The sequence below is a fragment of the Falco naumanni genome, chromosome 3 (assembly GCF_017639655.2).
Source record: "Falco naumanni isolate bFalNau1 chromosome 3, bFalNau1.pat, whole genome shotgun sequence".
In the NCBI taxonomy this organism is placed as follows: domain Eukaryota; kingdom Metazoa; phylum Chordata; class Aves; order Falconiformes; family Falconidae; genus Falco; species Falco naumanni.
The window spans coordinates 10,406,492-10,429,418 of record NC_054056.1 but is presented as its reverse complement, the minus strand read 5'-3'; the positions used below and the strand labels follow the sequence as shown (position 1 = coordinate 10,429,418).

Sequence of the window (22,927 nt, the reverse complement as noted above, 5' to 3'; positions counted from 1 at the left end):
GGTGGTAATTTAGCTAAAAGACTTATGAATTAGAAGCGAGGTGTGTGGCAAAATGTGAGAGAGGTGTTCAAAGTTGTAACCCTTCCTGGCATGTTCATTTCCGAACAGCAGTTCACAGAATCGCTGAGGTTGGAAGGGACCTCTGGAGATCATGTAGTGCCACCCCCCTGCTCAAGCAGTCAGAGCAGGTTGCCCAGTGCTGTCTCCAGTCCAGTCCAGTTTTCAGTATCTCCGCAGATGGATACCACAACCTTTCCAGGCAACCTGTTCCAGTGTCTGACCACCCAGTAAAAAAGTGGGTTTTTTGCGTTGAGGAATTTTTTAATCTGTGCCTATAGCCTCTTTTCCTGTCAGTGCGCGTTACTGAGAATAGTCTGGCTCCCTCTTCATTCCCTCCCAGCAGTTCAGTGTTTCTACATGATTACTGAAAGAGAGTAGTATTAAATTATTATTTATAATAATAATTTAATAAATATAAATTAAATTAAATAAAATACTATATAAAAATAAATATTAAATACTATATATATAAATAAAACATAAAATAAAATACTGCTTTCATTGTTTGAGATTTAAGTGCCGGTATCTTGGGAGGGTAGGCTGTCTTAGAAGGAGATTTTTGTACCTTGTCCTGGGTGAAAGTCACTCTGACTTCACATATGAAATACGACCTTAAACTGAGATTACTGGTTTCTCTTTGGCCTAGGAATGCGCTTTCCAAAGGTGTTTGAGTTTGTGCTCTAATATTCAGGACACATGCACCCAAATACAATCCTTCTTTTTAGAAAAATCTTCCGTTATAGTCATAGCACGTAGGTGTGGCCCAAGCGCTGGAATCCCGTTTCTGTCTGCTTTACTCAATGTGCATAAAGAGGGAGGGATGGAGTTAAAAATTCAGCTTGCAGCTGGCAGAGGACTTGCCTTTCTGGGTGTGGATTTGGGGATATCAGAAAAACACAGATGCCTCTTGCAGAATCATCTCTGCTGTCCCATGGCAGGCAGGCAGATTGATTATCAAATATTTCAGCCCCCTGAAAATGAAGAAAATCTGTTCAGTTTTAACTACCTGAAGATTTGATCCACAATTTTCACTTTTATGTGGCCCATCAGACATTACTGGTGCCACTTTAGAAAGTAGCTGATTTGGTCATTAGAACAGGAAGGAAAAAAACCTCTCACTTTTGAGACCATATTCCTTGTTGCTAGAGTAGGTTATACTACTTGGTTAAAAGATAATGAGTCATATTTAAATAACGTTAACATGCTTGTTCTAAAAGCTGAGAAGGCATCCAGGAACAGCAGCAGTCAGCCTTCCTTGTCTTTGGGCTCCCTCCTCGCTGTTCTTCTGCTCCCTGTTTTACAAAAGAAAAAGAAAGCAGTCCTTAGCAGTCAGCCAGGATACATACCAGCCCGACCCTCACTTGCATTTCTATAGGGTATTGGTCACCTTGACAAAATAAATGATTTCATCAGGGCTTATTACCTGGAGGGCTTTTTAAGCATAAGCTGTTGCTGTCAGAGTCACAGGATCAGGTGTGGTTTCCCATTTGCTGGAATATGCAGCAAATAGGCAAACAGGCTCTCGGCTTTTTTTGGCTCACAAAAAGCAAGGGAGTCCTTTGAAAGATCCTCCGTTTACCCAATCATCGCTTCCCCTTACACTGTACAGCATTATAATATTCTGACTGTGTAAATCCTCACATTTGCCTCCCTCCCTCTTTCCCTCAGTCACTCTCCCTCCCCCCTCCCAAGACTGCTGCTATCGGATCTGTGATGATATGTGATCTCCTGGATACAATCACACACACACACAAGTACCAGGCACTACTGCTCAGCTGAGCAAAATGTCTTTCTCTTAGAAGTGGTGCTCATCACAGCTTTCAAATCCTTGACGATGTTGCCATGCTTTCCGTTCTGCCTTCTGCCTTTTTCTGTCTTTGCCTGCCTGCTTTTCTTACCCGTGGGTCATTTTTGCCCTGCTGTCTGTAGCTGTATGGACTATCACACCATAGATTGCCGGGATCAAGGACTCCCAAGTGTTCCTAATCCATTTCCATTGGATGTACGGAAACTTCTTATAGCTGATAACAACATTCAGGCGATACCAGCTGATTTCTTTATATTTTATGGAGATCTAATCTATTTGGACTTCAGGAATAATTCCCTCACTTCTTTAGAAGAGGGCACTTTTAGCAGTTCTACCAAACTGGTGTATTTAGACTTAAGCTACAATAATTTAACGCAGCTTGATGCTGGGATATTCAGATCAGCAGAAAAACTGATAAAATTGAGCCTTGGAAACAATAACCTGGTGGATGTGGATGAGGCTGCTTTTGAGAACCTGGAACAGCTCCAAGTGTTAGAATTGAATGACAATAACTTACAAAGCCTAAATGTGGCAGCCCTAGAAGCGCTTCCCTCCCTGCGGACTATACGCTTAGAGGGCAACCCTTGGGTCTGTGACTGTGACTTTGCCAATCTTTTCAGCTGGATACAGGACAATGCATCTAAGCTTCAGAAAGGTAAAGCTTGGTGGCTTACAGTAGTGTGTACCTTTCTCTGTATGTGTGTCTTGGAGGGAAGGAGGGTTCTTGGTCAAATTGTCTGTGTGCTGCCTGCAGTGACCCAAACTGCATTTTTGGTCAAACAGTAATTGCATGCTTTCAACAAATGAGTCCATTAAAATGGTGTTGGCTTCTTTTTGGGAGCAGGTCCTCCTCCCAGTTAAGAAATAAAATTTAAACATTAAGCCCTAATAATTTTGATTTACAGACTAAACTTACCTAGGCAGTGAAAGAGCCTTTTCAAATTCATTCAGCTCGGAGCTGGTTCTCTTCCAGATTTCATTTTCACGCTGGTAAATATATTTTCTACAATAAGCCCTTTGAGCAGCTAAATATTCTGTGCCAGCTCCTTAGGAAAACTGATTTATTTCTCATTTAACGGATCAGCTATAAGCTGCTACAGAAGAGTTAAATCTCCTGTTTTATGCAACTGTGGCTGTCAGCCCTTTCCTGAAAGTAATTTGTTGTGATACACTGTTTGAAACACTCTTCAGTAGCTTGATTTTGACTGCTTTCATTAAAATAGCACTGCTTCCAGTATTAGGAATAAATTGAAATGGCTCTGGAACACCCCAAAACGCAGGGTATATAATTCTGTTGTTTGGGCCAGTAATTTGCAGAAAAGCATGAGCAAGAAATAAAAGTATTAAGACTGCCATGCATAGGGAATCCAGACTCTTGCTCCCACTCGACCCCAAAGCCTCTCTTAATCCAGCTTTAGCAAGAGATCATCTCACAGTTCATGTCTCCCAACAAGCACCAGGGCATAGACTTGTGTCAGCGAGCTGCCCAGCTGCTTGGAGAAGGCAAATGGCTTGGAGCATAAAACTTTCCAGAGAGTATACGAGTTATTACTTGGCCTGAAACTGCTGGTGTCTGGGCTGTGTTCAGGGGGGTATGTCTGTGCAGAAGATGGTGAGAACTGTAAGGCTGGGGGAGAAGAGCTCAAGAGAACAGGTTATGGCCAAGTAACTCCTGCTTTGAATTCAGGCAACAAGGGAGAAAAACACAGTGAGCCAACAAATTTCAGAGACCTTTTCTCTCCTTTCTTGATCATCAGAGTCTGTAGTCAGTTATTCAGGTTCTGCCTATGCTCATGACCTCGGGTAACATATTTTTAATATACTCATCTAGGTTACCCTAAATATTCTTAGCTGTAAAACTTTGCTGTTTTAAGGAAGAAGTCACGTGAGGAAAAAATGTTGGGATTTTTCTTGTCTGTCTTGGTGAAACTTCCATCTTGATGCTTTCCAAACCAAACCTGGGGCTGTTCTCCCACCTTCCATGATGCTTTAGCTACAGTTTGCTCTATTTGAACCAAGTGCTTGCCCATCTCTCATACTAAACATCAGTTTGATTTCCCTGTGCTTTCCATCTCCTTTAATGAACTTCTAGCTCCTTCCCCTTTATCCAGAGGCTGTTCAGTTTGACAGCCTGTCCCAGCCCATCTCTCTTCTCTCTTCCACGCTGTCAGTATTTTAAAGCGTATCTGAACTTACGTCTGGAAATCTCAAGTGACTGAGCTTTCCCATGGTATTGCCAGTGTTCCCCAGTGTCTTGCAAGCTTAGGGAGAGGTTTCCTCACAGCCTTTTGTCTCATCCACAGTTGTGTTTCAGCCAAGTAGCTAAAAAGTTACTAGCTCATCCAGATCTTCCAAACTTTCATTTAGATTTGATTTGAGAAGACGAGGAGGGAAGGAGCAAATATTCCAAGTGGTAGGTTTTATGAGAGCTGTCCACCTGACATGGCTGAAGCAAATGTTTTGCGTTTGTGCCCAGGAGCAAGTCCTCTGAAATCTTTGCAGGCAGTCATATTGGCGAGATCTAGTGCATGTATGCAGAAAAGTGCAAAGTCAGCAGTTTCATTGCTTGTTGTGAGCAGCTGCCACAAAAATACTGGTTGTCTCCTTTAATGAATTAGCAAAACATTATTCATAAAGGTGCTGGCAAAACTAAACCCAAAAAGAAGACTGTCTCAGTGAGATTTTAAAACCATATGGCCACAACTGAGTGCCTTTTAAAACAACTTTTGGAAAGTCAGTGTAAAACTTAATTCTTAGAATTACGATTTGATTGCATTTTATATCCAGTTTTCAGTTTTTAATGATGTCGCAACTTTATACCCATTAGGAACTAATCACGTTAGTGTTACTTGTCCGGTTTACTTGTCCAAAGCCAGGTTTGCCTGGCCTTTCCTGGGAGGGGTGGGAAGAGCAAGTGACTGAAAGAGTCGGCGTTCAGACTCCAGACTTCTGTACCATACTGCTGTAAGGCTGGAGACAAGTGTTCTTGCAGCAAACACATCAAGATAAGTAAGGCAACAGGCATTACGCCTGGAAATACAGCAGAAGCAAAGACAGGGATACATTTTCAGGGCCCAGGAAAAGAGCTTAATTATCCCGACTGCATGCTGCTGCTTTATAATTCTGCAGCAACTCAAGCATCTGCATTGCATGGCCTATACAAATGGAAAACGTCAGGAAGGAAAAAAAAAAGTTGGCTGGTGTTTTTCTTCTCTTGGTTTTCTTTAAGAATAAACTGTGGTTAGCAGTACAGAATGGTTCCCTGACAGATTGGAGTTCCCCGGCCTTTAAATGGCAGACTTTGTAACCTGGGGTTACTGAGAAGGGAAACGGTGTGGAAGGGTGAATGACAGTAAACTTGCACTAGTGGATCCCCAGTCCTTTCACGAAAAGTACAAAGCATTGCAAGGAAGCTAAAGGCTCTGTGCACCGTCTTACGCAGGCTTGGGATGCTTCACAATGGTTAGACAAGACCAATTTGATTTGAAAATTAGAGTTTTGTCAGTGTGAACTGGAATGTTGCTAATTGATCCTGAAGTTCTCTACCTCTGTAATTAAGGTCTCTGGAGAACTCAGTGATCTGAACAAAAGCCATACTTCAACTCATTAGTTTTGCAAAAGCCAGGTCCATTTTCTTTCTGGCGTGCTGCCAGAAATAGCTTGTAAAGTTATAACTTATGCTGACCTGTCTGACTAGCTGACTGTAAACCCTCTGCCCAGCTGAGCTGCCTCTGCACCTCTAACATGTCACTTCACACAAACAGCTGGGGTTTGAATCGTCTTTACAGATCCCAGCATTTATTCATCTAACCCAAATTTCAAAATGAAGTCTTAATTGGCCGTAAGTGAATACTCTGACATGCCAGATTCATAGGCAGAGTTATGAAAGAAACTGCACTGAAAGTCTGGCAATTAAACTCAGCACTTTAAAACAGCAAACATATTTTTATACTCATGAAGAGATAGTAATATCTGCATTTTCATCATACTCCAAAACCAAACCACATCCCCCCCCCCCCCCCCCCCCCCCCCCCGTTTTGGTTATTAATTGGTTAAAACCAAAGTAGTGTCTGTAGAGCAAAGTAGACAAAGGAACTGTGAAGATCACTGGAATGGTGATAAGTGGAGAATATATGCAGGTTGTTCTTTTTCCTAGAGAAGGTAAAGTATTCATTATGGATCAAAATGGTTAAGTTACAAAGCTTAAACAGATTTTCTGTGAGGTATGTTTGATTTTATAGGCATTTGTTACACCTGAATAGCAGCATGGTGGCCAGGGATTCATATTAAAGGCTTCCCATTAGGAGGAGCATGGAAATCAAGAATACTACATAATTTTTTAGAAATAGAGAAGTTGTTGTAAGATCTCTGTCCCTTCAAAGATAGGTGTAAAAACTTTCATGGAAGGCTTTACTGCATGGGGGGCACGCAAACTCTCAGAACAAACACACAACGTGAAAGATCAAAGATCTAATTTGGTCTTAAATGTATTAGTCAAAGGATTCAGGGAAATCATATATTTGAGCTGTCTGCTATTATCTTCTACCCTCTGCTTGCCTGTATTTGATCCATCTTCTTGAATTTTACAAAAAGCAGTTGACAAGGCTGAAGTTCTCTGACGTGAGAACTGAAGAAAGAGGTGGACTCTTGACAGTAGAAATTAAGAAAAATATGATTAAAAGCAGGAGAGGTACTGAATAAAGGGAAGGATGGTTATAGGTTAAATTAAGTAATTTTGGGGCATTATGTTTCAAAATTTTGAATTTAGTAAAGTCTAAAGACATTTGGCATTCATTTTTTCAAGGTCAAGAGTCACCTTGGAAATTTATTGCATTTTCTGCTTCAAGGGAAGCTGGAAATCCTACAAAAATACACTCAGCAATTTCTTATATTTTGAAGATCTTTAATCTGCTTTCAGAGCTTATTCTGTATCACATTTTATCATGGCTAAAAATGCACTTTCCTTTCTTGCTTCATCTCTTAACCTACTTTTTTTTAGTAATGCTGTTTGAAACTCTGGGCTTATCCAGCAAAAGGTTGTTACTGGTGCACATGACCTACAGAACTGAGTTGTGTGAACGCTTCCATTTCAGTATTTCAATACAAATGGCTTGAATGGAATAAATTTAGGTGAAAGGTGCTCTCTTAGTATGTAGCACTGCAGAATATGTTCCTTGAACCCATCTGAAGATCCCATGACAATGAAGGGATTGGATTCAGATAAATTGCATGTAACAAAAACCAGTACAAGTAGTCTGCAATGGCCACATTGAAGTACTTTGTAGAGAACTGTGACCGCATTTCTCCTTTCCGTCATTTTGCCCTCATTTTGCTTTTTACTTTCTTTCTTCTCAGTATCTTTGGAAAAACCTTTTTGGGAAGTTGTGTAGAGTTTCTAGGATTGCAAGAAATAGTTGGTTTCTATGTTTTTCATGCTAGATGCAATGTTTTCTTCAACCTTTTATGTTTAATACATACTCACAAAAAATTTTGCTGCCCTCTATTAAAACAGTAATAGAAAGACTTAACAATTTGATGAGAAGGCGTAGACTGAGCATTTTTATGGGTAACCTGTGTACAGTGATGTTTCCAGAAAGACTTGCAAAAATCATTCAGAATTGCCAGTGACAGAATTCCAAATAGACTTGTGCTGCCTGTGTGATAAATAAAGGAGACAGATGTTCTGAATGTTTGGAATTAAAGTAGCACAAGTTTAAGTGAGGATCAGTGCTCAGTGTTAGGCTTCCCTGTTACACACAGGATTAGTTGGCACAGTGTCAGTTCACCATCTTCCTGAATGGTAACGTTTATGTTCACACCACTACAAGTAGAACTGGTAAAAGAAGCCTGAAGAAGACAGAACTGGGTCCACGTGCAGAACTGTATCCTAAGCAAAGGTAACTGCTGAACTTTACTGGAAGAAAATTCATTAGTGGCAGCAAATCCCGTGTCACAGCACAAAGGCTGTAGTTGCCACCACATTTTCCTCTTCATTTGGTCACATGTTGCTCCACTTCGGGCAGTTGTGTGCGAAAGACTAAGATACTCGCAGGGGGTTTTGGTGCCAGTACTGATACAGATGCCATTTAGCTACTTCCAGGACTTCTGTAGCTAGTACCTCCTCGATGTGGATGGATAGGTAAATTCTGGTAAAGTGGCATATTTCCAGACAAAGACTGTCTATGCAAAAGAATAGGAGAGAAGTTTGGCGGTGAGAGGAGGCAGAAAAAAAGAAAAAGCAGGTGACAATGAGACTGTAAGCAGCCTTCTGGAACAGGATGCTCAGATTGAATTCAGTACAAAAAGAAAGTGGTTTTGAGATTCAGAAGTGAATCAGTGTAGTGAGAAGAATGGATTGATTTTTGTAAGCCTGCTTAGAAAGCTTGTGCCATGAGGGGATCATCTCTTGCTTCTTGGGCTGTTTCTATCATCCCATTCCAATCTAAGATGCGATACTAAACTTATTCTGTGAATAAAATAACGTCTTACTTCACTAGTCCAGACCTTTATAGTATCCCTGGGGCTCACTGAAAATATTAAATATTGTATTCAGAATAAAGCATCATAATTTCATGGTGGTACCAGTTCCATCTGACCTTCTAAGCTAACTAAAAGACAGTGAAACAACTGAGCATTTTGTAAGTCCTCTTGACTTACCATTCTTTATCAGTACCAGTTTATTCATCTGCTATGTAGAGAAGGTTGCCTTAACTTCATGCACTAATATAGAACCAGAGCAAGCTTCAAGTAAAAAGGACAGGCTGTTCTGTCCATTACAGCCGTGCAGTTCTTCCCCCGGTATCATGCACATGCTAGCACATCACTAATACGGAACATAATATCCTGTTTTTTTGGAAAGGAATTAAAAGCCTTAAGACATTTCACACATTCAGCAGCTTTTATTCTGTTCAAGCAGAAACTCCTAACAGAAATTAGATTCCCTAACAAGCGCATCAAATCTGTTTCTATATATATACGCATATATAAGTACATAATTTGATATCCTAGTCATTTTCAGTAAAATGATCTTACTGCCACTGTCTTTTCACTCTGTTTCTTCCATCTTAAGGTTTTTTGGAGTACTTCCATCTTTCACGGATTTGACGATGTGAGGACAGCATTTGCAGATGTGAACATCTAATGTTAAACTTTGTATTTAGACATTGAGGCAAAATGTTAAGTACCCTCTAATGTTGATCTGTGGGACTCTAGGGCACTTGGCCATAAAAAGTTTTATTTAGGGACCTAAATCTAGGCTTCGGGATTTTTTTAAGCCTTGCTGTTCTGATAGCTTGAGGCTATTTCCAATGAAATTTCATAACTCTTCAGAGGCAATGCCTCTCTCACTGCTTATTAATACATCTAATACATTAGTGACGGTGTTTAAGTAGACTGAAGAGAACTACAGCTGGAGGCAAAATACCATACAAGAAATAAAATGCCACATTTAAACGTTTCAAGTCTCTGTCAGCTACATTCAGCAATGTGAGAGAACAGCTAAATTCCACCCAAAAAGGCAAATACCAGTCTTAGTTAAAAAAAAAAAAAATTTGCAATATCATATTATAACGCTCTTACATTTATTGTATAGATGGTTACAAACATCTCTGCATGCAGCTCACTTAAATATTTATGGCTTCAGGTATTTTTTTGGATGTATTTTCTATACATACCAGTGTACGTATGAGTAGACATTTTCATTATCTCTTACTGTTGTACATTGCTGAATGTTAGGAAACATTTCTGTTGATAACCTGTTTTTTTGAACTCCACAAATACCCAGCAGAATTGAGGCCACTTTTTTTTTTTTTTTTTTTAGACTCTGCATCAAAATTATAGATGGGAAATCTCACTGTGAGGGTTAACAGACAGACCATAATATCAACGTGATAATGAATTTCAGAAGTTGTCCAATAAGATACGGTTAGCCTAGGTACTGGAAGAAAAACAAGTCCAGGAATACACGTGGAGTCCTTCAAAATAGTGTCAGGTGACCCGGAGTAGAGTGACAGCTTCTTGCAGCTTGTCTTTAGTTGAAGGAATATAAACTGAAACTCATGTTACAATATCTCATCGGTCAACGTATCTAGGGAAAATGCATGTCAGGTCCGAGGGCAGGCAGTTTCCATGGGCTCGATGGTCCGGCCGATGTACTGTTGGAAAATTTCTGATCAAACAGTACCTATGAGAAACGCGGTTCAATTATGGCTACAGAGTACCAGCAGGATGCTAATGAAACTTGGTATCTGGGGGTTTGTGGGTTTTTGAGATTGGAAGATCAGTACAGTTATGACTTTAGGGCTTTACAGCATTGTCAGTCTGTTTTCATTAATCTACAAGGAAATTATTAATTATTTGTATAAAGACTGGTTTTGGGCTGCATCCATTTTTTAAGAGCTTCAGTTTTACAGGGGAAGTATTTCAGCCTCTGCCTCTTCAAGAGAAGCAGGCCTACAAACAGGCCTTTACAGAAACAAAAGTTGCAGCTTAATTGCTTACAATTAATTGTAAAGGTTTATGTGCTGGACTTCAGTGGAGTCATAATCCTCTGATGGTAAGGCATCTTAAAGTCATGCTGTTCTAAAACCTATTAGGGAATTTCATTGAAATAAACTCTATCTGTAACCCTCCTGCATCACTTTATAAACACAAGTATCTTTTTTTTCTCTTTTTAAAAACATGCCCCTCCCTTAACATCATTTCTCTAGAATCCCAGCATTTTCATACTTCCCGTGTTGCTTAGGTGATCTATTCCTCAGGGTACAGCCCCATATTTTTATCTTATTTTATTTTTTTAGTGTTGAGACAAGCCTATATAGAATCTAGCACCTGTCCCTTGACTGGGGCTTCAAAGCATTCCCTTTTTAAAAGCAAACAATACATTACAGCTTGCCAGTATGGTACATCTGCTTCTTCAGATGACGTAGCAGAAAGATACAGAGCGTGTGACATTGTCCTTGGGACAGCTGGAGTTATTACAGATAATGTGATGGCCCTGACCAAAATAGCATAAGCTATATATTTATAACACACTCACACTTGTTATTTCATCTACAGATTTGTTTGGTATGAAGAAGCAGCTCTTTGAACATGTTGTGGGAACAATGATGTATATATGTATATAACTACCATCAAAAGTTTTCTTGCTGCAGCCAAGCACTAAATATCGAACTGCTTTGAGATAACCCTTACAAGAAGCCTGGCTGATTTTTTAAAAGAATAAATTGAACAGGTTCTACAGAATTAAAAAAAGAAATCAAACAAACTTTAACCACTTGAATGTTATTATTTTTTTAAAGTGTGTGAAAGTAGAGCACTAAGGTTAAATGGCACTCTCCTGTCCTCCGCAAGTCTTGGGGGTGGGGGGGGTCGGGTAATTTGATCGAGCCAATCTATATGCAACAGAATCACCCAGAGGAAAAAAACCACACCTTATAATTAACACTGATCACTTTATAGAAGCCGTTCCTCTGTTCATTGTTCTTTCAGAGGGTGTATGATGACCTGGGGTTACTTCCCGCCCAAGCAAAGAAAAAAAATGGATCTATTGCTGGGCACAAATGTAACAGGACGGGTTGAGTATAGAAAACATCAGTTCTCCACATGCACTGGATTCTCATGCGATAAGGGCAGCCTACTTTTAAATAATGTAAAGAAAGTAATGTATTGCTGTGGAAGGAAGCAGATGAAATGGTATTGTTCATATGTCATCTTGCAGACGTGCATATGACCTTCATGTTATGCTGTGTTCAGGTAAGCAGTCAGAAGCTCTGGTGTAATAACCACTGAAGTAGCTTTGGGAGGAGAAATTCCTTGTGCTACCAGAGATCCAGCTGCTAATCTTAGTACTGTCACAAATGAACAGTCTGTTCCAAATTCTCTTTGGAGTTGAAAGAAAAGCTTCCGTTAACTGTACGGGGGTTTGCAATAGTGTCACAACACAGCAAAGAAAAACATTCACTGAACAGGATGGACTAGTAAAAGTTCCTCTCACCCTCAGTCACTGGCATTGCTTCCACTGAGCTCTGCAGCCCTCCTAGGTTGCCTCCTGCACGATTTTAGCAGGCTGCCTTGTGTGTGCATGGGAGAGGTCAGTTCATTCCTGTCTTGTTGAAAAGATGGTGCATACGCAGGGTGGCTGAAACTGTAGCTGGGAGCTAGCCAGGCGTCTGGACTGGCCCTTGCTTTATGATGCTCTATTTTGCCTATTGGCATCTATTTTTCTCAATGACTAAGAATTCTGCAAAAACTTGAAGCTAAGCTAGCACATCGGAGTTTCACAGAATAAAGGGAGTAGAAAATTCCCATCTAATGTATTTGGTTTGAGAACATGACCTAGATTCCAGTACCCATGGCTACATGAAGAGGAGCTTTTTTATTTCTGGTTATTGCATAATCAGACTCAAAATCATTACAGTATGCTGATTCTCATAGCAAGAAATACTCTCTAAAGTGACTTAGTATGTTGCAGATTCTTTTCTATTTGTATTCTGTGTGTTGTGATGTTAGGTGAAAGCCTTTGGGAAACAGGAATAGAGCTTGCAGTCTGCAGGCTCAGTTTTCACCCGTAGCAAAACTGCTGCTGGTAATAGTAATGGATAAGTGGTCTCTTTTCCATCTCTAGGATCCCAGGCAAATACTGCCATACTAAATTATTTCTAGAGGCAAGGGCTGCAGTATGTAGAACTTCTTAGTTTTCTTCTGGAGTCTTTTTTGCTTTGTCTCTTTCTTTTTAATATATTATTTTTCTGCTTCCTTGTGGAAGCTTAGATCTGATATTCCAGCTCATCAAGGCTGTTCCAGTGTGGAGATACTTTTAAAAGCTGGCAGGTGAGGACACTAGAGGATTTCTTTTGCAGTTGGCAGAAACAGAAAAAGTTGTTTATGGTCACCTGTGCACTCTATAGACATGCTGCAAGCATGGCTCAGCTGCTGTGAAAGCAGCAGTTCTCATGAGGTCTCAACAGAACAGTTTTACAGAAACATAGTTCTGTGGAAACTTGGGTTTTCTTGTCCTTGCTACAAGAAATGAAATTTAGGTGCCATATTCACTTGGACCAGGCTTTTTGGCCAAAATACTGCAGTGGTCTTTTCCTATTAGCAAGGATCTTCCTCTTCAAATGCATTTGTGATATGTTAAATTCATTTTCTTGCTTTTTCTACACAACAGCAGTAACCGCTGATCTTCCTCTTCAAATGCATTTGTGATATGTTAAATTCATTTTCTTGCTTTTTCTACACAACAGCAGTAACCGCTTTGATTACTGTCAACATCACGTTGATTCACTGAAAACTGTTTGATTTTTAAGATCTGACTAAAAAGGCAATCCCAGCCTATGGCTTTTCACTTCTCTCTGATTTCTCATGATTTTGAATAGGGAAGGATATCCATCTGTGTCCCCTTTCACTTGTTACTCTCATTAACCCCTAGAATTGCTATTCCCAAGTTGTGACAAAAAGAAAACACAGACTCAGTGAACAGCTCTCATTTCTTTCAGTAGAAAGGTTTGTACAAAGAGCTCTGTTGCAGGCTATAGAGCGCAGTAGTATGTACTTCCTCCAGCCATCTGTGCACTTCCAGGCACACTCAAATGCTCCAGTATGGCAGCTTGTATACGAGACGGTGCCTATGAATACTGCAGGTTGCAAAAGCCTCAGAGGATGCTTGAAACTGTGCAGCTCCTTTACCTTCTGGTCCAGTTCCATGGACAGGGGGTTTCAAAGTCCTGCAAAGCAAGTTGCCTCACCATCTGGTATGCATTGCCAGCACACTCCAGGCTCAGAAAAAAAATGCAGCATGTATTCAGGTGGCAGTTTGCCTAGAGGAAACCATTCAGCCTTGGACATACTGACTGTTGTCCTGTTCTGCTGGCAGCTTTTATTACATTGTCTGCGAGAGGCAGCATGAGAAAGAAGGAACATGACAGAACTTTAGGCAAACACAACAGATAGAGGATGGCTTTGAGGGATCGAAATTTAGTACAGTCATCATTGCAAGGTCAAGTAAGTCAGGGTGGTAACTGGATCCATAGTAGACTTGGCTAAAACTCCCGCTCAAATCAACATAACAGCTGAGCTGGATCCAGAAAACCAGTCAGGTTTGCACCACTTGCCCTAGCAGCCTGTGTTTAATAGTAAAACATCATATGCCATAGCTGTTCAGCCACGAGAAAAATGGGATTCACAAAAGCTAAGGAGATCTTACCATCACACATTCCTTATTTAAAGTGACTTAATGGTTATGTGGTAGAGCTGCGTGATGGAAGTGCCCTAGACATTGTGTGCCCACAGCAATGTAGAGTCAAAACCTGGGAGTCCATTCTGTGATCATTAGCAGACAAAGAGTAAAAATGTATCAAGTAAGCCAGCCGCAGTTCTAACATCATTAATACATAAATCTTTTATTTTGCCTTTACGTTATATCCTTAATAGCAAGATAAAAGCTCTCTTGCTAGCAGCCTTACAGACTTTACTTCAGTATTGTTCCGTTCTAGCCCTGTTAATATACTTTCCTGATTTTCCCCTGTTCTGAATGAAGAGGGAGTTGGGCATATGCAATGAACTCTATGCTTTTATTGTTTAGTACCAAACTATATTCTCACCAGTTTTTTAATTTTGATTTTTTTTGCTTTCACTATGAAGAATGCAGCTCTAGGCGTTCTTCAGTAATACATGGGGGAATAACACCAGCTAGCCTGCGTGTCCTCATGACAGAGAGAAAAGGTGAAAGCAGGGCATAGAAAAACAGTTATCTGTTAAACTTGAGCTTTTGTTTTGACCAGAAGAAAAAGACAATTGTAGTTTTGGAACTACATGGAACAAAGCAGTGTAGGTTTTTCCACATCGAGGTGTGGAAGGAACTTCAGAATCCTTGTTATCCTGTTTTGCAGTCAGAATTTCTGTTCAGATGGGGTAGCTGGGAAGTGCTTTCAGGTCTCCAGATTTAGATGCATCCAAGGTTCAACATTTTTTTAATTATTTTTTTAAAATCCTCAAAATCATGGTCCTAGGTCACATGTGGCCTCCTGGAAGACTGAAGGTGAAATAACTTTATTTCCAGGAGCCACTCAAGGGAGTTATGTTATGGCTTTTGGATAGCAACAGATTTTGTCCCTTTTTTCCCCCTGAATTTTGTAAAAATCCATAAACCTAGAATTAACCCTAAAACTTTGCTTCAGCCATTCGGTCTCTGACTGGAGCAACAGAAGGATTCGTCGATATTCTGCTGATTTGTTTCCCTTTCCTCTTCTTTGCAGGTCTCCATGAAATCCAGTGTTCCCTGCCTGTAGAAAATAGAAGAATCTTTCTGAATGAATTATCTGAGGTCAGCTTTAGTGAATGCAAATTTAGTTTGTCATTGACGGACCTTTTTATCATCATCTTCTCTGGAGTCGCAGTCTCCATTGCTGCTATTCTATCAAGCTTCTTCTTAGCAACCCTAGTACACTGCTTCCAAAGATGTGCTCCCAGTAAAGATGACGATGATGATGAAGACGACAGTGAGGACTGAACTTAGTCTATATACTTAAGTTTCCCTGGTTTATAACTTACTAGATCATCAGCCAAAGGCTAGGAAGAAAAAAAGTAGAGTAAAAGCTTTAAACACGAATTAAATGAAATCACAATGTGTAAAGATCCCTTCTAATCTCATGATGGTCACAGGTAGGAACTGTAGTTTGCATCTGAGACCGTTAGCTTCGCTTACATATGTAACCTGATGCAATGAGACCAGGTTAATTTCTATGATGCCTAATCAAACACTGCATTTAAATTAGCAGATTAGAGGGAAAAGGGGGAAAGACAAAAAAAAAGTTCCAGTGTTTTAAAAGACTAACACATCTTCCAGATTGTCCTGATGAGATGCAGATTGCTGTAAGTGCTTAATAGGCTTGTTCTAAATACACTTTGAAAAAGACTGCCTAAATGGAGGCATTTCAGCTGGAAAATACAGAAGAAATTTAAAATAGTGTCCCTCCTAGATTTAAGTGGTGGGAGATTCTATTAAGCTCACACAACTTTCTAAGTTACAAAATGCAATTAGATTAATTCCTAGAATTGTAGAAACCGTTATAGGAAGGTTGGCATTTTTCTCTAGAAATGCAAATGTTCTCTATAAACATTCATCCTCCATTTAATAACAGCAGTTGCAAGCATCATTCAGCCAAAAAATTTTTTTTCTGGAAGTGAATGTAATTCTAGGTTTGAGTCATCCACTGCAGCTGCCTGGCACCTCTTTGGTCATGGCACAAATACTAAATATAACATTCTTTTGCATTTTTAGATGCAATGAAGTAAAGGATTTCCCTTCCCTGTAATGCTAGGCACAAGTAACTCTTGCAGCATCCAGTCCATTTAGTTATTTTCAAACCCTAAGGGCTGTATTCTGCTACTGATTATACTAGAGTAACAACAACTGCAGTGAACACCATGATCCAAATTGGCAACTGTATAAACAAGAGTGGAATCTGGCCCACGAGGTTTCTGACTGTATTATAAATTTGTCGAAACTTGAGCTCTTCTGTATAATGGTAGATATTTTTCTTAAAATTAAAAAAGACATTTATTACAAGAGATTTTTGGAATAGTGCCGGACAGCTTTTTAGGATAAGTATATTTTTAAAATATTTGTAATGGAAATATTTTTTTAAAGCTCTGTGTATTTAAAGTATTATCTAGAGTAGCTGTGAGGGCTTGAAGTAATGAATAATATAGTAATAAACAATCTAAGGACGGTATGCTATTATAAAAGAATTAGATCTGATAAAAAGTAGCATCTATTTAACTACTGTAAATGCTATTATTTCTTTAAAAACACTCTGGTTAAAATATTGCCTTGCTCAGTTAATATGAATGGTCTTTTATGGACAGGTAGTTCCAAATCTCTTGTATCTGTTGTACTAATTGTTCAGGCAGACAGGGTGAATTACGGCGTGTGCGTTAAGGGGAAATACGGTGCAGCAGGTAGGGCACACAGGTAGGACTCCATGCTCCCGATGTCCCCATCGAACAGTGATCAGGTAGAAGACCTTCAGCAAATCACTATCTGTCTCTGCCTCAGTTTCCCTACCTATGAAACGAAGATCAACATAGCTGTTTATCTGTTCAAGTGCTTTGAGATGTGCAGGGGGGGGGCACTATATTGGGGCTGCGTATAATGATTATCTATGTTAGTCTGAAGCAGATGTTACGCAGTAGGTCTAATTGAACTGTTACCAGTATGACCAGTATGACTTCACTGACATCAGTGGAGTTACTCCATTGGCTGACAGAGTTTGTAGTGGAGTTTGCGCCATGCTGAGGTCAAAACCAGGACAGGAGTGTTTATTTCTGTTAGCTCTACAGCTTATTCAATGCGACTTAATGCTACCATTGTTAAGATTATTATTTCTGAAAACACATTGAAACAGAATTAAGTAGGACAGTGAGAGGATATTCTGTATCAATACTGTCTTAGTCTATTCTGATTCTTTCAAGCAAAATGAAATGACATGATTTACACTGTGTAGTGCCATGATTATAAATAACACAAATATATTTATAATTTCAACATGGGCTTTCATGTTTATTTGTATATGGGTATGAAAAAAGGAGAAAAACTGTGCCTGATTCTCTCATCACTTATAAACAGGGTTTTGCAGTATGGCTGGAAATATGCAGCTTGTTGCCCCATGCAGTTGCTGAAGCATGCTCCCTTCGCAACAAGTTACGGATACGTTACCAACAGTTTTATATTTAGAGCGGTGCAAATTGTTCAGTCATGGAAGGAGAAACTGGGTCACACTTTTTTGTCTGCAAGTGTTATTATGGACTCAAAACTTAAACCAGTTAGCAAAATGATTTGTCCTACCGAACTTTTCAGTGAGACATCAGTGAATGTTTCAGCAAATGTCTACCCTTCCTGTGGTAACAAAATTATGGTTTTGTTTTATTATCCTGTAAGGCTAATTGATTTTGCAGAGGTCACACCTCAAACTCAACTATTTTGACTGGGTTCTGCTCTTACTTGCAGGTTCATCCTACCGTGGTGCCTCAAACTGAAGATCTAGATTTGTTTATAGTTTGTAGCTTTTTGTTCAACCCACCATAAAGCACTGGTTGTATTTGGAACTTAGCACCCCTCAGAACAGCAAGGAACAGACCAAGCTGACACCCATATAATCCAGTGCAAGCTGAAGAGCAAGGTTTAGTAAAGCTTTATTTATGAAGCTGCCATTCTGGATACTCCATCACATCAAAGTGGTTTTGCAATGTATGTTTTCTTCCAGATAAGAATCTTTAATCATATTTTCCCCTGTTAAGTAATGTATATTTCATAAGTATTGAACTCATCCAGTCAGTAATATTTAGTCATTGTAAGCATCAGCAGTTACCTACTATTAATATTGATTTTGCATTATTCTAATTGCTAGTAAACGAGACAGAACATGGATTAGTTCTTACTGAGATTTTTCTTATTTTATATACTCTTCAGAGGAAAACATTCTCCTGTTGGAATCTTGCCAGAACTAGTGATCACCACAATGATCCCCTGCAAAACTTTGAAAGCAAACTTCATCATGAATAGGAAGCGGCCTGAAGGCTGCATTTATTATTGCAGTTTTACCCCCACAAAGGTAATAACATGCAGGTAATCCCAGTTCCAGCTTTGTGGACATGGGAAATGTTCCTCTGCAGGGATGCTGCTGTGGGTGGGATCCAGTGAGCATGCACTCCCTTCTCAGACTGCAGTAACCCCCGTTAAGATTAGTGAAATTACAGTGGTGCCAAGTGTAAAAGCTGAATTTAGCTCCCTGTGCAATACATCGCTAGCTCAAGAAGCGCTGCCTGTAGGCGATTATAAATGTGCAGTAGAAAGTTTGTCTTAATTTACGATTTTCCTTCTAAAATGACTTTATTTTCGTGGTGGTATCTTTCACTGTCAGAAGTGAGCAGACATTTTACCTGCTTCAAGGGGAAGGAAAGATCCTATGTGTGACCCAAATAAAATGTTGCAGGCTGAAAGAGCCGGGATGCAGCTGTCACATTGCCTGCAGCTATGTCTCCTTGATGAAATGCTGGATCTTGGTATGTGCGAGGATCCAAAAAACGTGCAAAGAAGGAAATCTGCATGATGTAATTGAGATAGAGTCTGACTTTTAAAAAGTGTGAGCATTGGTTTAAAACATCTCTGATCCACAGAATATTAAAATAAAGATCACCTGAAGCAACTGTCCAAACCTAGCATTTCACGCTCAGCCAGCCAGCATCTTTCTGAGGCAGCTTCAGTCCTGCTGTGATTCTTACTTAGATGTGAATATTAATGGATTGTTTTCTAGAGCAGCATAAATTGCATTGGGAAAGTACCTGGAAGGGATGGTTCTGGAAGCTCGTAAAGGGGCACCCACTGCTTGTCTACCTCAGATACATAGTAGGGAGTGACCCATTGTACACTGACAGCTAAAATTTAGTCTGGCACACTTAGAGAGGACCAAAAACGGTCTCATCTTTCAGCTGTGGGAAGAACCGTGTGCAGTCACCTCTTTATCTGGGTAGGATGTGCACACTTGTGCGGTAGGGAGAAGGGGTGTGTGTAACAATACTAGAGCTTGCTGTAACTATCACCCCTGTAGACAGCCTCAGTTGGGACAGCTGAAGCCTGGTGGGGATGCTGAGCCTAAGGCAGTCCATCCTTAGCAGAGTTCCTCTGTGCTGGCTTTCAGACCTATGGGAGCAACTCTACAGAGGACCTTGTACAGATTCCACGTGTGCTGCCTACCTGCTACGTGAGTAAATGACTTCAGTTTCCAGAGTTGCTAGCTGGCACATTTCTAAGTTCAGCTCATGGCCCCCAAAATAAAGGGGTTTTGATAGTGTCCAAATCTGACTGTACCTTCTAGAGAATGATCTTCTCACTTGTGGTGTAACTTGTTTTATTGACCACTAGTGGCAACTGAGACGCTTTACTGTGGAGGTAAGTCATTGTGATTCATTGTGGTGAAGGAGATGTCAAAATGCTGAATCTTTTCATACTCTTTCCAAAAATAAACCAAAATATACATTAGGAAATTAAATTTCTTGGAAAGTAAGATCTGCCATGGACTCGGAGTGCCAAGCAGCCTGTAATATGCATGAACCACCAGAAACCTTCACTTTGTGTCCTGTCTGTTAACATTGGAGCAATACAACCTTGTTGTAGAATTGTAGAAAATAGCTATGAAAGAACCTCAAATACATCATCTAATGATAGCTGAAGCTTCATAATGAAAATACTTTTGTTTTCTAATCAAATTCCTACTCTCATCTTGCCATCATCTTCCCCGTTGTGTCTTGGTTTCTGTATCTTACTATCTTGACTGTATCTAGAACAGAATCTCAGTTTGGTGTTAGCTCTGAATGGCACAGCAATACAAGCCACCAGCAGCAGCAACCTACCAGCAGACTAGGAAAAACGGTGCTTTGTTTATGCTGACCAACCATCCATCTGTGACTGTAAAAAGTTAGCAGGAAAAAACTATGGAATTTTAAGCTGACAGAGAGAGCAACAGGAGACCTTCTGTTGCAAAGTAGAATGCCTGAATTATGTGTCTCTCCAGTTCCCATCAGCTCTCCCACCCCACCCAGAGCTCCACGAAGCCATGAGAAATTGTGTAACATTGGGTTAGCAGCACATAATGTGCTTTTTTGGGGGCTGTCAAAAAACATACGAGTAAACACTTCAGAGCAGGCTTCTGTTAGTTTTGTGGGAAGTGAAAAGTTTGCAGGGAGGTGAGCAGCAAATAAGGAGTGAAGCAGCTTGGGCCAGAGTTGTTCAGTGGAGTCAAATTTGCTTCAAAGCAGCATTGTTTGGATCTCAGAGCCGCTTTTTCACCAATTTCTGTTAGCAGTTGTGAGGTCTAAAGGTTAGCCAGTTCACAGCCAGGTATGAAGTAGTATAGTCTATTTCAAGCAGAAATTGATGTCAGTTGAATTTCTAAGGTTTACTGCTCCCAGCCAAAGCACAATTTGCCTATTTAAAAGCTTTAATTCGAATCTGAAATGTGATATGTCACTAAGTAGGCTGTACAAAAATCTTATATCAACTCAGAACTGAGAAAATAAAAAACGTCCATCCAGATAGTGGTGCTAGCAAGATATGCTTCAGTTGTTTTGGTATGTGAGGTCATTCTTCCAAGCTCGCATATAAGCAACTGGATTTTGACTCTTCCATGCTCCTCACCAATAGCTAAGCAAAGAGCAGGATACGGGCATTGTACACCACCTTGGAAACTCCCCTTAGCTGGAAGAAGAAGCAAAAAAGAATTGAGGATTGAGTGGGACATCCAGCTTTGTGACCTTCGCTTAAAATCTAAATGTGATACAGTCCAGCTAACTTGACATTCCAAGGCGTAGCTTGCTGCTGTTGTGTGTGGGGTTTACTCTTTAATTAGGGCAAGTGTTGAAAGACTTTGCAGTAGAAATAATGTTTGGTCTTCATGGTATTTAACAGGGAATGAAATGACTGTGAAGATACTTCACAAACAGTTCTAGCCTATTTTTGTCCACCAGTTTTTCTCAAATTGAGAAACTGTCACTCTCTTAAGAGTGGATTAGGTTTGCAATCTGCAGTTGGTTAAAGCATTACTCTTTATCCTTTGAAGATCTGGCTTCAGATGTGAATTTGGGTCACAGGAGGAAATGACCAGAATAAATCCCTTAAGGTCATTCTGGTCAATTGGGCAAATGCACAGAGATGCTCTTACTAACAATGCGAACTGTATGCTTGAAGATGGGAAAACAAACACTTCTTTGAACTGAGTGATATATAAATATATTCTAGAAAAACTTTCTCATAGAGTAACTTGATGTTGAAAATTCACAAAATCCAATTATTTGTTTCCAAGAGTGATATAATATTGTGAGTGCAAAGTTAGATCTATTGTCCACATCTTAAAAAAAATATGAAAGAATTGGAAGAAAAAACTGGTTTAGAGATTATTCAGTTTGGAATGGCTTTTTTTTTAACAACCAAATTAAAATAAACCCTGCGATGCAGGATTTTAAATGAAAGCAGAAAGTGTTCTAACCATAAACTCATGAACATGATACTGTATGGCAGGAAAATGACTACAGATTTAACATAGTCTAATTTATATCCTTCCTTGAGGGAACAAAAGTCATTAGGCTGAGAATTTTGTATTGTTTTCAGAGGAAAGATTTAATGCAGGCTAATTTCTTCAATATTGGTGTATAGGTTGCAGATTATCCATCACTGAGTAGTGTGAGCTTTGTGAGACTGTGAGTGCTTCAAAGGGAGTAATTGCTTTCTGGTTAACCTGGAGTATGTTTTGACAAAAACAATTGTAGTTGTCTGTTGGCTTCGATTCTGATTTCACTACAAAATTATTTGGGATCTGGTCCTTATCTGGCAAAGATTGGGAGGACTCCATTAACTTTACTACTCCGATATGCTGGTTTACCTAATGAAGATACTGCCTGGATAATAGAAAGTCTGCAGTCATTCATCTGTTTGTGTTATGTTTTCATACAGAAAGGAAGAAAATCACTCTGCGTGGGCCTTTTGTAGTGGTGATCTGCATGTATGTTGGTAACCTGAGGTTGTGATTTCTGCATTGAAGGGTGAATGCTAATTTTATTTAGGATTATAGGTGGCATTATTCGGAGGTTGCAGACATCCTGTGCAGAGAGGCCGTACAACTTTCCCAGATTCTTTCTGGATTCAGTGGTATTGCTCTCTGCTCTGTGAAAGGAGGATCTGACCCTGCTTACCAAAACCTGACTGCAGTCTTGTGTATCTCAGGCAGCAACAAGGAGGTTGCCATTCTAAGCACACTCCCTCAATCTAATAACCACCGTACATCTATGTCCTAGTTTGATGATGGATTTATAGTGAATGTCTTTAACCTCAGTGTAGCCATCTGCTCTGTGAAGCAAGCTGGCACTCCAAAGCCATTTTTTGCTTCAAAGTGTCTCCTTGTAGTCTTACAGAGCAAATAGTGAGTTATCTCCTCCCACCAGCGTACAGCAGGATTGTAACCCAGCTCAGTGTGAATGCCCAGTAGGAAAGACAGGTTGCAGAGAGTT

General features: G+C 39.9%; 1 protein-coding gene across 3 annotated transcripts; it reads left to right on the top strand.

Annotated features, from left to right (window-relative positions):
- Positions 1-1,743: 1,743 nt before the first annotated feature.
- On the top strand, positions 1,744-20,969 carry LRRC38 (leucine rich repeat containing 38). 3 transcript variants are annotated; one of them, XR_005826705.1, is made up of 4 exons: positions 1,744-2,522; positions 15,124-15,191; positions 17,877-18,116; positions 18,339-20,969. XR_005826705.1 is itself a non-coding variant. In XM_040585772.1 (3 exons), exons 1-3 carry the CDS (start codon positions 1,895-1,897, stop codon positions 17,952-17,954), a joined length of 774 nt encoding a protein of 257 aa, XP_040441706.1. In that variant the 5' UTR covers positions 1,744-1,894; the 3' UTR covers positions 17,955-20,969. The 3 variants fall into 3 exon arrangements, 2 of the variants coding, with proteins under 2 accessions (XP_040441706.1, XP_040441705.1); XM_040585772.1 differs by having other exon boundaries at positions 17,877-20,969; XM_040585771.1 differs by lacking the exons at positions 17,877-18,116; positions 18,339-20,969 and having other exon boundaries at positions 15,124-17,414.
- The last annotated feature ends 1,958 nt before the right edge of the window (positions 20,970-22,927 follow it).

What these genes read in the sequence shown, in the direction of transcription:
- LRRC38 (XM_040585771.1), top strand. Translation starts at nt 1,895, where the DNA reads ATGTTGCCATGCTTTCCGTTCTGCCTTCTGCCTTTTTCTGTCTTTGCC. An exon ending in TGCATCTAAGCTTCAGAAAG is followed by an intron (nt 2,523 to 15,123) that starts GTAAAGCTTGGT and finishes TCTTCTTTGCAG; the next exon opens with GTCTCCATGAAATCCAGTGT.